The sequence below is a fragment of the Macrobrachium nipponense genome, chromosome 20, assembly GCF_015104395.2.
Source record: "Macrobrachium nipponense isolate FS-2020 chromosome 20, ASM1510439v2, whole genome shotgun sequence".
Taxonomy (NCBI): domain Eukaryota; kingdom Metazoa; phylum Arthropoda; class Malacostraca; order Decapoda; family Palaemonidae; genus Macrobrachium; species Macrobrachium nipponense.
The window spans coordinates 72,158,656-72,176,358 of NC_061089.1; the positions used below are offsets into that span (position 1 = coordinate 72,158,656).

The window sequence follows — 17,703 nt, forward strand, 5'->3', positions numbered from 1 at the left end:
TCAAGCATCCAGGGGATGGGGATCCGTGACGCTCGATTTCGTACCGAACTTCGTAGCGAAGACTCAGAACCCTTCGGTCCCTGACGATTGGTTCGAGTCGTTCACAATCCCCTCCCTAATGGACTTCACCGCCTTCGATGCGAAGGAGATGCTGCCTTGTCCGCAAGAACTTCTCGTGGTGCAGGTACTGAAGGCAGGGGTCTGGTCCAACCAGACCACATGCCCTTCTTCTACCTTCGGGATATTGCCCACAGGTCCTTGGATCTTTTTCCTTGGGACCCGTGGTGGCTGCTCAACACGTTGTGTAGCGAACCCAGACCCTCGCAGGCTGAACAGCATCGAGTCCTGGTGTGACCGTAAGAATGGATGAGTGAATGAGAGTGTGACTGGCTCCTCTTCCCATCTTTTTCTTCCCCCTCTACCTGTGGTTAGAGGGACACGGTCGTCACCCTGCTGGACTAAGGACAAGATGCAGGTGAGCTACTCAACAGAGCCCCATCCTATCCCTTTCACTAGGGATAGGAGCGTATATCCACCACTTCCTCCAACAAGGGGGAGGAAGTGGATGCCAGCTTGAGACAACCCATACTTTATGTTGCCTCTTGCAAACAGGAACAAGTTCTTGCTTGCTGGTACGAAGAGATACGCTTGCCTCTCTCTTAGTACTCGGCCCAGAGGTCTGACCATTGATCCTGCGGTGCACACCCCGATCAATCGGACAGAGGCTTGGATCCCTCCCTCGCTCTTACGACCAGGGAGGCATTCCAGGGATGGACGAACACCAGTCTGTTCATCAAAAGACTCAGATTCCTCCCACCAAGAAGTGAGTCTTCCTATTGTTAAAGGACCGATGGTTTGTATTACGTATCGGAACAAATGACAATTTGTCGAAAATTGCATTTTTCCTAACTATACAAACCTGAGGTCCTTTACATATAGTCCCTCCTCATGCCACCCCTCACTCTGCGTATTTTGCATGGGCCAAAAGCAAAAGTGATTTGTTTACCTCCCAGTCGCGCGGCGCGCGACTGTCGGACAAGCAGTTAACTACCGTTCTCCCCTTGTTCGAAGCTTACGACCGTTCCAGCTGCCGCTAGCTACTTCCTATTGTTAAAGGACCTCAGGTTTGTATAGTTAGGAAAAATGCAATTTTCGACAAATTGTCATTTTGGCTTGAACTATCGTCTTAGTATTCTGTTCACCATTGAAGCTTTCCTTCGAGGAAGACTTCTTCACTCTCTTTGATAGAGACCGAAGGTGGTCGATCTCCAATCCTTATTTTGTTTTCTTGAAGGAAAGAATTTAGGATGGAGATCGTTGTTCAGAATCCTACAAATATACTACGTATATTAACCTCGTGACATGATTCTGCTAAGCAGTTGAATGGTCCGAGGGGTAGGCGCATATCCTGGTTATTCTACGGATTGCGACTTAGACGAAAAGTATTCTAATTGAACTGCAACTCGGGTTGCCTGCAACCTCCCAGGAGTTTCCAGTTTCAATTTTATATACTTATGGTGTTGTCACAACAACACCATTTAAGCTTTTATATTTAACCGAAATTCGTTTCGCATAAATATAATTGCTTCGAGCATATCCTTTTTGTTTATGGCTCGGTGGTTCTAGCCGAAGGCATTCCTTCGTGGAAAGGATTACTTGGCAACTCAGGATGACGAGTCAGCGACAGCTACTGCGTATTGAATTGCCCGAGGCATTTCAGTACCAGCTGCCGCTTTGAGATGGACGGTTGGTTATGTCTTTCTCACCTGCTTTGATTGAATACCAACCGTATCTCTGCCCAACAATCACGGACTTAAGTCTCTGATTAACGGGGATTCTCGCATACATGAATGACCATCTACTGCTGTGACGCTAGTATTCATCGTCTTCGGTATTGCGAGAATTTAAACAGAGATATCTATTCGACTCTCATCTTTCTGTTTACCGCACGGTAACAGAATTCTGTAATAGTCTCTTGCTGCATCGTATCTCGATAATGCGAATGATTTTTGCGGAATCTGAGTTTGTCCTCAAAATATCTTGTACTCGGAGGTGTGCAATTGTTCATTGTTCACCCCGGATTAGCAGATGTATTGAAAGACATCGCCTACTCCCACACCTGCCAGCTCTACTTCCAAACGTTCAGCCCATGAGAAGCAGTTCTTCAGGCGGCTCTCCCCCTGTGTTTCATTACTGAAGAACGCCCGCTTTCACTGCACACCGGACAGCAATGAAATGGCGGTTAGCGTTTTCAGTCATTTGTAAGCACAGGTTTAGAATCTTGAGATTCCTTCTCTCGATTCAGCTGGAAGACGTAGGTTGCATTCATTGCCTACCTTCGTCTTCAACGTCACATAGTGTTGTTTCTCCTTAAGCTGAGATTCAACGTCTATGAGATTTTCTTGCCATCAGGGACCTCGGTCTTTTGAAGGCAATTGACTTTCGCCTTTTGAGCTTATGCATTAAGAGAATCATCGCCGCGCCGTCCGGCATCGGTGACTAACAAATATTTTATTTGTTTGGTGTCTCAGCATAACTCTTTAAAGGGCGAAGGTCACGTGACTTACCCGGATGATCTTGGACAACTTGCCTCTACTGATTCGAACCAGTCAGTCGGCAGCTGTCAGAGCGCCCGAGTCAGTTACGAACTATGCTGTGGACTTAGTTCGGTTGTTCCAGAGCAATCATTACTTCGTCTTAATAGCTTGTCAGTATGAGTACTGTACATAACCAAAGTCGAGAAGAGGGATAGGTCATACGACTATCCCCTTCTTTTCGTCTTAGGTAACTGCATGACTTCTCTTGAGAAGTCAAGCACAAAGGGATGGGGATTTGTGACGCTCGATTTCGTACCGATCTTCGTAGCGAAGACTCAGAACCCTTCGGTAACTGACGATTGGTTCGAGTCCTTCACAATACCCTCCCTAATGGACTTCACCGCCTCCGATACGAAGGCTATGCTGCTTTGTCCTGTGAAGGCGCGACGGAGCTGTCTGAAGAAACTCGACACCCAGGATGAGTGTGGACGCCTCTTCATCATTCTCTCGCGTTCCGCAAGAACTTCTCCGTGGCGCAGGTAATGAAGGCAGGCGCCTGGTCCAACCGGACCGCATGCACCTCCTTCTACCTTCGGGATATTGCCCACAGTTCCTTGGATCTTTTTCCTTGGGAACCGTGGTGGTTGCTCAACACGTTGTGTAGTTAACCCAGACCCTCGCAGGCTGAACAGCATCGAGTCCTGGTGTGACCGTAAGAATGGATGAGGAATGAGAGTGTGACTGGCTCCTCTTCCCATCTTTTTCTTCCCTCTACCTCTGGGTAGAGTGACACGGTCGTCACCCTGCTGGGTAAGGACGAGATGCAGGTGAGCTACTCAATAGAGCACCATCCTATCCCTTTCAGTAGGGATAGGAGTAAATATCCACCACTTCCTCCAACAAGGGGGAGGAAGTGGATGCCAATTTGAGACAAACCCATCATTTTATGATTGTCTCTTGCAAACAGGAACAAGTTCTTGCTTGCTGGTACGAAGAGATACGCTTGCCTCTCTCTTAGTACTTGGCCCAGAGGTCTGACCATTGATCCTGCGGTGCACACCCCGATCAATCGGACAGAGGTTTGGATCCCTCCCTTGCTCTTACGACCAGGGAGGCACTCCAGGGTTGGACAAACACCAGTCTGTTCACCAAAAAGACTCAGATTCCTCCCACCAAGAAGTGAGTCTTCCTATTGTTAAAGGACCGAGGGTTTGTATTACGTATCGGAACAAATGACAATTTGTCGAAAATTGCATTTTTCCTAACTATACAAACCTGAGGTCCTTTACATATAGTAGTCCCACCTCATGCCACCCCTCACTCTGCAACTTTTTGCATGGGCCTAAAGCAAAAGTGATTCTTCACCTCTCGGGCGCGCGCACGATCGGACAAGCAGTTAACTACAGTTCTCCCCTTGTTCGAAGCTTACGACCGTCCCAGCTGCCGCTAGTTACCTTCCTATTGTTAAAGGGCCTCAGGTTTGTATAGTTAGGAAAAATGCAATTTTCGACAAATTGTCATATTTAAACCTGAAACAGTTAATGCAAGATTGTCTGCACAACAGAATCCTGGAGAAAGGAGATACCAGTTCTCCAAGTGGGTCACATTCCCAAAAAAGATGAGCTTGCTAAATCACTTTACGGAAGCTACGGCAAGAAGAAAAAGTCTAAGCATTAAATTGAGCACAATTCACAGGTCGAACAACCAGTTCCCATAAAACCAGCAAAAGTTCCCAACTAGAAGGTATCACCAACTCTCAGGATATACTGTCCAAAGTGATTGATTTTTATTGTGCAGACCTGGGGAAGAGGTCAACATTTCTGTTGCCATGGATTAAAAATAATAATAAGTCTGAATGAAGTGAAAAGATTACTGGACTGTTTCTGAAAGTATTATATTAAGAAAAAGAAAAAATGTATTAAATTTAGATGAGGTATGACTACGAAATAAGAATTATGGCTGGAGTGCAGTGTGAAGATAATAAATTATACAAGGAAGATGCTGAGAAATGCAGTATCCAGTAGCTGGAAAAATACGCTTAGCTTTTCTTCCATGGTTATCAGTGGACAGAGCTACACCACCATACTCAAGTCAATTGTTACAATTTTCTGTTGTATCATCTAGTGAAGGGAATGTGGTCAAAGCAGCCTGGAAGAAGCCTCTTACAAGAATTGAGTACATATCAACTTTGCTGATTGGCAGCATAAATATATTCTGCAACTTACATTATCAAGGATTGCTTATCCTCATTCCAAGAACAATGCTGGTATCCCTGTGCCAATAATAGTTTTGGAAGCTTTGCTTTTCTGCTTAATTGTTAGTAAAACAGTAATACTATATAAAAGCTTTTGCTGAAACATTATTTCTATTTTTTTTTTTTTTTTTGTAAATAATACTACATTTTCTAGAACGAACTGTCTGCATGTATTAGGTTTCTTGAATTAAATTTTTGTTCCATTACATGCATTCATTGTACATTGTTGGGAAATATGTAGCTGTACAAAAAATGTCTATGAATTTACATTTTCTGAAATTTATGTGTATTTTCAGCCCCTCAAAAACATCACTTGGTATACTGAACGTCTCATAAGTGATATATCTCTTGGTGGCCTTCTTATCCTGGTTGTAATTAGAACCATTACCTACAACATGACCAAAATGAGAGTAAGTACTGAATACCCTTCTAGAGTGCAAGATTTTTTTTATTGTTTTAACTAGTAAGGCAAAGAATCTGGTCACTGCTTTTGCCTGGCCAACCCTTATGGGTAATTATAGTATTTGTTAAACATACATTGTATATTGTACGTATTTTCATTCCCATTTTACTTTAATGATGCACTATATCTTTACAGGATAAATATTTGCACACAAATTGTTTAGCAGCGCTTGCAAACATGTCAAGTCAGTTCCGTTCATTACATCCGTACGTGTCTCAGCGGTTGGTAAGTCTATTTGAGACTCTAGCAAAGAGACATGCACGACTTTGCGAGTCACTTCGGCAAGCTGATTATATGTACGAAGACTCCGAAAATGATATTCCAGATGCAGTAAGTAAAACTTTTGTTTTTATTGTACGTAGATAAATACTACAACCATTGTCTAAAATTGCCCATAACTATGGATTGAAGTAGGCAAGCTGGAATTGTAGTTGTCTGGTAGTGTTAAAACCACATACATACAGGTATGTAGTGGTCTAGCAGCTTGGTCTAATTTCTTGTCTGGCCTCAAATGTAAGAGAATCACTTTTGTTCATATGCGGAACAAACCTTCGGTCTTAACAATAGTAGGATATTTCCAAGCGCTAGCTGGTAACCGTTTAAAACCAATAAGCCGCCTCAGTGGCTTGGTTGGTATGGTCTTTACCTGCCACCTCGGTGGCCGCGAGTTTGATTCTCGACCATGCCATCGAGGGGTCAGAGATGTGTATTTCTGGTGATAGAAGTTCACTCTCGACGTGGTTCGGAAGTCACGTAAAGCTGTTGGTCCCGTTGCTGAATAATCACTGGTTCCATGCAACGTAAAAACACCATACAAAGTAAAAACACCATACAAACAAACAAAACCAATCAAAGATTGTAAGCAAGGAATCTGTGAGATCTGGCTTTGCCACTGACTATTAGTGTGTTAGTATATGCAAACAGTTACTTTACTTCAACAATATTTGCATTGATATGTTACTGATTATTTTATCTGAAATAGAATCATAGTAAATTTCACTCATGTAGCCTTTAACCTTTTTCTTGATGTTTTTATTTTACTAAAATTCTTGTTCTACAGTGATACAGTTTCATATTTAAGACATTTTACATTTTGCAGTTTTTTATATATATATAAATATAACCAAGTTATTTCTGCAGAATTGCAGTCTAAAGATGTGTATGGATGAATAAAGTGTACACTTTATTACATAAACCTCAACGTTTTCACTTTTAATAAATAAAAATGAATTTTTGCCCATTTCAACTATTTTCTTAAATAGTTGAAATTTTCCCTCATGCATGTCATGTACCCACCACAGGCAAAATATATCTGTATGGAACTTTTGAGTCACAATATCTGTAAAGAATAAATCCAATATGAATTTATGGCAAGATCCTTTCAATATTCAATACATATTTAATTTTTCAATAGTTAAAACGGGAAAAATTTCCCTATCTTGTAACGTCAATTTTTTATCTCATGATTTAAAATCCAAATGAAATCTTGCTTAACTGTAGAAAGTTATTTTTTTTATATCAGTATGGTAACTGATTTTATGAGCTTGGTTTTGAACATTGTTATTGAGATCATGTGATCACGGAGACCAAGAATATCCAGTAGTAATTGGACATTTCAAAGTTGCATGAGGAAGGTACAGTAGTTGATTTCTTTACGGAAACAAATCTGTTTGGTATAAATAGAGTTAAACCACATTATTTCCGTTAAAAGATAAAATCATGTGAAAAGTTGTAATTGGCAAGTGTCTCATACAGTTTAGCAAATCATTACATTAGCACTGTACCTGTAAAAAAGAAATCAGTCGCACTAGGTAATTTTCTTGTCACTTAGTGGTTTCATACATTCCAAGCACTTGCTGCATATTTATTTTTGTGTACCTGCTGCGAACACAGTATGTATTGGTACTTGAATGAGGGTTACAGTTATGATAAGTATTTATAAATATTTCCTTTCTTTTATTATAGCTCAGTGATGTGAGTGTATTGGAGGAGGTGCTGAGGATGGTGCTAGAAATATTAAACTCTGTCTTGACTCACCAGTTGTCGCATAATCATAACCTGGTATACACGCTGCTATACAAAAGGCACTTGTTTATACCTTTCTCAACGCATCCCAATTTTCAAGATGTCACTCAGAACATAGATGTTGTTCTCTCATATTTGATGGGCCGTTTAGAGACTACAAAGAGAGATCCAGGGGTTCAGGATGTACAGGTATGTAATAGTATACTATTTGTTTTAGAGATCATTGTTTTCAGGGTAAAACCTGCATTAGTTAAGACTCCCCCTCTCACAGTATATCAACACTTTTGGAACTCTCTTCCTGCTTCTGTTTTCCTTTATTTTTGTATACTCTTTTCATCTTACATGAAATTGATTTCTTCCTTGGCAATTACTTTCCATTTGTTCACTCTCCTCCAGTAATGGCATTAGGTAACACTTTCTATTAGGGTATAATAATAAAATTGTATAATGTTCTCATTAATAGTTTTTTGGTGGTGTAGGAATGTTGCATTAGTTTTATGTTGTATCGAGAACATAGCCCTACATTACATTGGTAGTAATAGAAAGATTTTGCTGTTCATTGTTACTGTATAGTATTTCAAAATAATGGTATACATTATTACTTTATAGCATTTCAAAATTGTCTATGTAAATACTGCATAGCATTTATTTTTTTCATAGATTTCCTGAACATTAATGCAAGTACGTAAACACTCACAAATGTTTTTACTTTTTTATTGTTTGTTTTCAAACATTTTTTTTTCACAGGAGGTTATTCAGCAGGGAGTACTTCACCTTCCAAAAGACCGCCTTAAAAAGTTCCCGGAACTGAAGTTTAAATATGTTGAGGAAAATGAACCCGAGGAATTTTTTATTCCGTACGTTTGGACACTAGTGTACCAGAGCTCTGGGTTGTATTGGAACCCGGAATCTATATGTATCTTTGATCCTTCTCAACCAGATGGTTAATAAGAGTGATACCATCACCTTGGTTAGTCTGTGTTGTTGTGATAATGATAAGATTATATATTTTAATTTATAAACATTTTCATTAATAAAAGTAGATTTTACAGAGAGATTCAAGGTCTGAAATACATTTTGCAGGACTTTAAGTCTGATTTTTCTGTATGTTATTTAATAATATATTTGTATTTTATTATTGCAAATAGTTTTTTTTACAAAATTTTATTTGTATTATATAATCTGTATACATCGTGCTTTGTAAGGTAAAAAAGAAAAAATGATTATTCCCAGATTAGCCATAGGTTTTAATTTACCATAGACATTGCTGCTATTTAGGCCAAACATTGATAAAATAATTTACATACGTACTTTATATTTTATATTTATATCAACAGCATTTTTGGCAAATCCTTGTATTGTGGTAAGAACTTACAGCTGAAGCACCCCTCATTTATCATTTCCCATATGAACTAAGCAAATCGGTTACAGAACTCAGATATTTACAGTTTGTTTCAAAAAGTTTTGAAACAATGGGAGTGCGCAACTAGCATTGTTAACATCATAAATGCCTGCACTTCCCATTCATTAGTATTCTACTTGTAATTTCTCTTTATCTATTACTATACCACTTAAATGCTATTGAATTGTTGAGAATTGTAAGAAACTATTTCTTCATAATTATCTTTCACATCTTTTATACAGTTCAGCATGTGAAGTTTTGACAAAAATGGATTAAGTGTATCTAGGAATGGGAAATGATTGTAATACTGTATAATAATAGTATAGGATTAGCAGTAATTGTTAATTCTATATTTTAATTGTCCATCAACACTTGAGAATAACAGTTAACCTAAATAATGGAATAATTTTGCTTAAAATGCTTTTTTTTTTTTATTTATTTATTTTTTTTACATTAAAGGTACTGTTCTTCAGCAAGCTAGTGAGGGGTCAATTGTGCTACATAATTTAATGCTATGCAGCACATTAGGATGTCAGCTTTGAGTCACTGATATGTTTAGGAACTATTTATGAACCCATTTGAAGTACAGTACGTAGTTATGATAGCCTTACTTTGAGTGACTGTTAATTAATATGCTTTGTTAATTAATATGCTTAGTTATTAGGTTTCTAACAGCAAAGCTAATGATTTTTTCTGTCCACAGTAAGAGGTTTTTCATTTTTTTTCAACTATATTTACATGTCTTCTCACATTTTAAAACTACGGCTTCTACTTTTATTTGTTCTGAGTGTTTTGCCTGTAGTATTATCTTCAATCTCATATTCAAGATTCTACATTTGTTTATGTAAGGGTGCAAGATTAATAATCACTGCTATAATTTAAAAGTAGCAGTAGATTTCTACTTCATGTATAATTGATGTAGTTGTTGTTGGTTACTTTGTACATAATTTACATAATGTTGACATATTTGGAATTTTGGCATACTTGAAATTTTACCCTCTTGAACCAGTAAATACATCTTGTATGTTCTGTTGGGCCTACTACTATTGGTACTTCGGTGTCAAATTAATTCTCAGGATGAACAAAATTTCAGTATATTTTTGAATATTGTAGAAGTAACAACCATATTTTTAATACAAAGCATTTGTAGAGAACTTAGTTTGTTTCATAGAAATGCTACAAGACCAGTGTTTGGTGTGCTTAAACATTTTTCCAGAATTTCTTTTCAAACTGAAGTCCACTACTATCTGTAAGATTTCTTTTTTGGGCAAAGATGAAAGACCTGAGCTGAATCATATAAAATCAGATGAAGCAGATTTCACTTTACTTCTGACTACTTTCAATAAATCAATGTTTTTCCTGTAACAATACCCTTTAGGGTGCTCCTAAGTAGTGGCCCTCTTGGCTCACTTTTACTAGTGGTATGTAGCAGCTCCCCACAACCCATAATGGTTTTGATTTGGAAACTTTTGGTTGTTGAAGCTTAATAGTACATTAAAAAAATTACCATATGACATAGTTGACAACTCTTAAAAAAAAATTTAGAGAGTTTGTAATTTTCCATGTCCAATGTTACTAATTATGGTTATGTGAATCTGTTGTAGAAAAAATGTTGTATCTGTTCTAATGGTTTGTAAGGGGCTATTTGTAACTGCATAATTTATATACTGAACCACATCAATATTTTAATAATTTAATACTTTTATTGCCCGTCATTTTTGGTTGTTGAAATCGTGCTATTAGGAAGACTGATCTGAAGAGGAAGGGTACTATTGTCATTTAAAAATTGCTGAATGTTTACTGTACTTTGGAACTGTTAACAGTCTATTACCTTCCAATGAAAATGTACTCGAGGCAGCATTTATTATTGGTTTTATTTGCTAGATTATGTTTTATATATCAGTTACATAAATCACATAATTCTTCATTGCTTCCCAAAATGTAGACTGTTGAAGCGTACACTTTTTCTTGAGAAAAAGAGGAAGGAAACAAGGGAAGTAATGACACAACACTACACTGTTATGATTGACATTTAATGAGAGTAATTTACTGGCCAATAGCTATATTATCAAGGGTGGCATCTTGCTGACATAGCAGGGGAATAAAAATGATAAAGTTTCCTTCAATACTGATGTGTGAGGTAAAGAACCCCCCCCCCTTTTTTTTTTTGTGCGCGCTACTCCGCTACTCCTACCAGTGATCTTGGTTCCATTCCCATGGGAACTGTTGTTATTCACAAATTTTCATCCTGATCTCTACATTATTATTTTTATCCCATATTCCAATGAAACTACTCGCCTAATTCTGTCCTATGTTCCATGTCCCTTAAGGAATGAGATGGTTTACTGTGTCGGCTGATTACCAGTATGGAAAAATGATCAAACTAGTGCAATGAAATCGGTTTTATTTGGTTTTGTACCTCTAATAACATGTCATTTTGTGTACAAAATCCTGTCAGCAACCTAGTCCCTTCCCTTTACCCTAAATTCTTGAAATTCTTGTTACATGACATTTAAAGCTGTGTGAGTAAATTTGAGGCCAGGTCAAGACTTTGCTACTGTACTAGAACATGACATTCATGACTTAAGAATATTCTGTTTCCACCGAGGTTATGACTTGTATCCCTTCCTCTTTAATCTCCTCTGCTGCTAAGTATAGTTGCACCTCTCTCCTAAGAATAAAATATTGGGATGAACTTCATCACCTGCACCAAAAACCTTTAGTCATGCCTCTTGAGTCAATGTAGACGTATCCCTCCTATCTTCAAAGTTGAGGATTTTCCTTCAGTAAGAGACAAGTTAATAGTACATATTCTGAACTTGGTAATTTCTCTAAAGAAGATTAATTGCTTCTCTGAAGCTAGAGCTTTTCTTTCTCTACCTAAATTTCCTATGGGTTGCCATTTAATTAAAAAACTCTATCTCAAAACAGTTGTAATGTAAAACCTAAGGGCATCAGCATGAGGAAATGTTCATAAGAGCAATAGTACTAACTGACATTAATAAAAATGGATGGGGGAGCATAAATGTTAAACAGTGGTAGCTTGCCACTATGCCTATGAATTAACGATAATGGTCCCATGGAATTGTTTTTATATCGTTCACTATTATACTTAAAATCATGGGCATCATGTGTTTGAGATAACATTGATATTGAAGCACACTAAAAATTATACTTTTGATGAAAAATAAGCTCATGTATTGTACCATATAAGGATACTATGAACCATTTAATATTTGAGCACTTGTTTCAATGGATACTCACCCCCCCCCCCCCCCCCCACACACACACACACACACACACACACACAACAATCAGGAAACTACCTAATTCGCATAGAAATGACCTAAGAAAAATTATGAATGTCCAGGTAATGTGTAAATATACGTATAATACGTGTTGCCTATACATATACTATATAATGACATGTAAGAATTACAAAGTGCACAATACAACAATGGACAGAACTATGTACTAATTTCACATATGACAACAACAATGATCCGAGTTAAAGATTCTAAAAATAAAAGTGCTTCAAAAATTTTCTAAAATTTAAATTGTTCAAAAACAATATAATTTGAGTCACCTTTTCAAAGGGAAAGTATAACGAGTTAATTTTATGAGGACTACGCAATCTTAAAATTTTAAATTTCAGTAATGTATTTTGGTTAAACTTTTTTTTAAACCATCATTATTGAGTCACATAGCAAGGGAAAGCTCATTTTATTAGGCATGAACCCCTAAAGAGCAAAAACAACCACACATGATTAGTGCCAAAGATAAGACCAGGGAAAATCAGGCAATGGCTACTGATGACTCTTAAGAGTAGACCTACGAGGCTCCCCAATTCCCACCATCACTAGCTCTCAGAATAAGTAAGATTGTGTTGCCAGTGAAATGTAAAACTACAGAATGCAAAGCTTTGACAATCAACAAGCTAATAGGTTACAAAAGGCAAATAGTTTATTGAAGAAAAAATCAAACTGGACATTTGCTTTCAAATGGGAACTGATTCTGAAATTAAATAGATTTATTTCAGTTTTATTTCAATACAGAATTTTAACCACACTTTCAAATGATCAGTTATCACCATCACATTCAACTTTACATCAAAAGATTTTAAAATTTTAGTAATAAATAAAGATACTTTAGACTGACTCCAATGAGACTGTAGAACAATGCAACAGTACAATGAAATTTACGTTATTTATCCCCCTAACGACTAAGAGAGAAATGGAAAAACATAATCAACTGATACACATTTTATGATGAAAAGGAATGTCCCATCAACTTTCATTTTGCTACAACCTGTACATACTCACTTGTTGGGTGGATGGAAATTTAAGATACCCTCAATCTAACATGAATTTTCCTTCTTTTTGTTTTTTGGGACACTAAACTACAGAAGAATGATGTCATACTATGGTTATTTCCCAAATTTGATTTTGATATTTTCTTGTAACTTTTTATTTTGTCTTGTGTGGTTTCCCACCCCTGTGAGTTGGTTCTTGTGTAATGCTACGAATTTGTCACTTCCTTTTTTGACAATCAAGATTTTCTTTTCTTGAAGGAACAAGGGATGAGTATTATGTTGCCAACACTTCTATACGTAGTTTGTCAATTTCTATTACTAAAGAAATATGTTATAATATTGTCAATTTCTATTACTAAAGAAATATTTGTTATAATATTGTCTTACAACTTTTGGCATGTTTAAAAATTATGATGAGGTAGGTTGATGTTACTATTGATTGGAAACATGTCTGAGTTCACAAGTCATCGTCAAAAGGAAATGGACTTTCCAACTACGTATTTACTGTTTGAGCCTTTTTTCCTCAGTATTAGTACTAATTGTTGCACTTAAGTCACCACTGATATTATAATTTTATAATTTCCAAGTTCTTTATCATATGCTACATACTTCGTTACCACAAGATATATACTATACATAAATATTATTTCTTTAATGGCATGCTGAGTAGTTTGTAATTACATCACTTTATATTTATATTCTTGTCTCATATGTACAGTGCTTGTTACAAGTATAAATCATCCAATATTCCTTTTCATTTTATACCTTGTATAACTTTTGCATATATTATTTATGAAAAAGCTACCCTATGTTTTATTTATCCTATTTTGTTTGAAAATAATCATCTTACATTTTACTTTGTTTTAGGTTACAGTAGTATTTCCTTCACGTACTATATACGTATTTCTTTGTAAGATCTTAGATAATATCCCATGTCTCCTTTGAACTTGTCCTAACCTTAAATTCGCTTTACCCATCCTGACGGTCCTTACCTACAACCTTGTATTTTTACCTTCATCTATAAATAGAACAGTCTGCATTTTTCTGCAAACACTCTCAACTGGTCTTTTCTTTACACTGATTGACAGGTCACATTTTATAAACAAAAGCCACATATGTGACCATTTGAGCGATGATCCTGTGTACATAGAAGTAATAACATGAGCCAGATTACATCAAAATACATATAGGATAAATATTCCAAAATACATTACCCATACAACTTTTAGCTCTATATTGAAATTTACTATATGTAAATAATTCGTACTCTCATTATGTACCGTACGATTTGGTAAAGTTCAATTCTAGGATAAATAAAGAAATAATTTTTTGATAGCTACTTAATTTGCAGCTACCTGGTAATATAAATATGATAACTTACCACTTACTATAGGTAAAGTAGTATCTGCAAGTCATTGAAAGCAGCCAATCTTGACATTTTTACAATTACTCATATTTCTTACTGTATATTTTTAACAAAGTTGTGGGTAGTAATTATATTTTTAAATACTTTTCCTCAAATAATTGGTTACTGGTCTTTTTATTGTGATTTTATATAAAAAAAATATTGCTTGAAGCACAACCAAGTTTTGTAGTCATTTTTGTAGTAAGTTTGGTTTTCTTTTTATTACAGTAATGTAAATAAAATAAGCTTTGGTTCAGGAGTTTCATGTTGCCATGGAAGTGGAAGTAGGAATATGTATGTACAGTACATGTATTGCTGCTATGTAATTTGAGTATGTATTTTGAGATTCACTATGTATTTCGCATGTTGACAATAAAGACTGCACATGTATATATAGATGAAAATACAAAACCCCTATCATAGGATAGAAAGATTTCTAGATTGATTTAGTGTAAGTGAAGAGTTGTGAAATGTATTGATCAAAGTAGATTAAACCTAGTTAAAGAACAACTGCTGTTTTTTGTTTATATTTAAATGTAAAAGAAGACTTAGTTATTTCATGACACCCAGAGCTACACTTTAGCATGCTAGTTATCAGTGCGATTATTCTTTCCCATCCAGATGACTGTTTTAGAGAACCTTTACTTGCTATGCCTTGTCAAGGAACCAGGAAGCTTTCAGTTAAATAAACTGACAATCTGTTTGCAAACCACTCATGACTGAGGATACTATACATTTTCAAGAATTTTGTTGCCTAAGCCCCATTCTATGAGTGATGATAACTAATGATTACCTTTAATTTGATGTGTTGGGCTTCTCTTTTTTTTTAACTGCTCACTTGTTTGGGTTTTACATCTCTAAAGTATTTTTTGTTTTATTCTCGTGGTATATTTTTGGTTTGCTTCAGGCTATTAATGCACAAAGGAAGGAACCATAAACCAACCTAATACAGTAGCTCATTAAAGGCATTATTACTTCATTTTTTTTTTTAATTCCTGTCATATCTGCTTGGTTAGGTACTTTGAAAATACATAACTAATTTTTGCCCCTAAGGTTCCAGAACACTGCAAAGTATTGTAAACCCTTTAAATAAGATTTACAATTTGTGTCAACAAAGTAGAGATATTTAAATGATAAAATTAACAATACAGCAATACATTAGGAAAAGCTAACTGATGGCTAATATGTTTAGTGGACTGGTAGTCTTATGACATACTACTTTGTTGATTACTGTCTTCAGTTTGCAAATGGTTTCTCTGGTGACTCAACCAGTTTCATGATCTTTACTATTATAGATTATACTCTATGTATGGCTAATCACTAATGCATATTCAGGGCAAAATGTTTTTCTAATACTGTAGCACAAAAAATCTTCACTTTCACTTTGGGCAAAACTAGTAGCCTGATTGAGCATAGTTAATAGTGTCTAGGATAAAAATTAGAACCATATCATTAGAGCAATTTGATACATCATTAATGATTAGATAAACAACTTGGCTAAATGAACCAGTAACAATACTGTTCATTATATCATATCAGTAACATTAAGAAAAAATAAAATGTAATAAGTTTTCCCCATTACTATTTCTGAGTGGGTTAACCAGGCTATGAAGTTAAATTAATTACCTCTCATAGCCCTGGCTCAAACTGTGTCCTCATCAAATTTTAATTATATTTGACCACCATTCTTGAAAAGGTAATAATTAAATAAGCTGAAAATAATTATCTGACAAATTATGTAAATCAATGTGCTTTTAATGTTTTCCCTAATTTGAGAGATATATATAAACAAATGGCTTTTATAAATTCATATATATAGTAACCTAGTGCTCACAACTATTTACTTTGCTGATCTCCCAGTTTTCCTAATAAACTTTATACATACTAATCCTATAGTATAGTAATTGTGTGTCATGTATCTAAATTTTTAAGGATAAGTGTGTAGGAATGCCACGAAGTTTTCATGCATTTTATAAATAATAATGCTACATTTTCAAAATTAAGCAAACATTCAAATAAACTTCCCTGGTTAAGGGTGAGTAAAAATTCAATGTTATCATATCTAATAGTATTAACACAGTACGTATACCCATTTCAACAGCAGGCATGATGCAGTAGTCTTTTGAAGAACGGATTTACTTGCCATATGGAAAGTTACCTACAATACTTTCGTAACTTATTGCCATGAGCAAGGTATAGTTACTTTTAAAATCTCTAAAACAGTGACTTGGATTTACATTTGTTTAATGTCTTCTTTAGGTATGCAAAAATACAAGTGATGATATATCAAACTTTTACATCTAAGTCTATTTTTGATTATGTGATTTTATAAGAATGGTAGTGCAAAACATACAGTGCAGTTAATTTTCTGTATTTTAATTTATAGATCTGTTTTGATGGCATAGAAAAATGTACTATTAGTATTAAGAGGCAGCATGTATATATTGTACCACAGATTTGTCAAAACTTTGTATAATTGATATTAAAATCATTTAAAAATTAAAATGTGCTGTGCCAAATTATCCTTCCTTATTCATGCAACATTCTACAATGCAATCTGTAATTATGTACGTACATACTGTGCTTTTTACAGTACAACACTGTAACCTAATGGACTGGCTGCATTCACAGTAACTAAATAGTAATACTGTGAAGCCACATCTCAACACAGATGAGAAAGTAAGAGATGAACAAAGATGAAAATTCATATTCTCTCTTGTTGATACTTCATGAACCCCTGCAACAATCAGTCATAAATGGAATTCATCAAAATGTTTAGGAGTGATGTATCACCAATAGAATTTAGCAAATGCCAAGTGACACCTCAAAGTACCTACTAGAAGAATGTCAACATAATCCTGGTTTTGTTTGAAGGCTGAAGACTACAGAGAAGCTAACACCCCTTCAAGTGTGATAAACAATGCAGATACATCTGACTAGCATTAGTGATCACTTAAAAGGCAATGAGGAAGAATAAAAGAATCAAAACATCCCTCAAGATAGACAGGTCTCTAAAAGCATTGAGAGATGTTCTCAGTATGCTGAGTTTTAGTGCAATGTAAGATTAACCCTAATCATCCTAATTATAATGGGAATAAATAGCAAAAGCACAGGTCCATACTCAGGAGATAGGCAGTGTTCAAAGAGTGAGTCATCATCTGCTTAATCAATAGGCATGTGTTTGAGGGCAGACCACATAACAGATGCACATAATATTATATGGAAGGGGACAAGAGCACCACCTTGGGGGACATCAGAGATTATACATTAATGTAAATGCTCTCGTTTTAGCTACTCGTTAATTA

At 35.8% G+C, this 17,703-nt stretch overlaps 1 protein-coding gene and 1 pseudogene across 2 annotated transcripts in view; one reads left to right on the top strand and one right to left on the bottom strand.

Annotated features, from left to right (window-relative positions):
• LOC135195034 (dymeclin-like) overlaps positions 1-16,903 on the top strand; it is a 64,020-nt gene extending 47,117 nt beyond the window's left edge. For both annotated transcript variants that reach the window (XM_064221354.1, XM_064221363.1), the window contains exons 9-12: positions 5,088-5,201; positions 5,390-5,584; positions 7,220-7,468; positions 8,027-16,903. In XM_064221354.1, coding sequence (XP_064077424.1) covers positions 5,088-5,201; positions 5,390-5,584; positions 7,220-7,468; positions 8,027-8,227 — 759 coding nt within the window. In that variant the 3' untranslated portion in view covers positions 8,228-16,903. The remainder of the gene's footprint in view (positions 1-5,087; positions 5,202-5,389; positions 5,585-7,219; positions 7,469-8,026) is intronic.
• LOC135195515 (ubiquitin-like modifier-activating enzyme 1) overlaps positions 1-17,703 on the bottom strand; it is a 139,275-nt pseudogene that overhangs the window by 119,612 nt on the left and 1,960 nt on the right.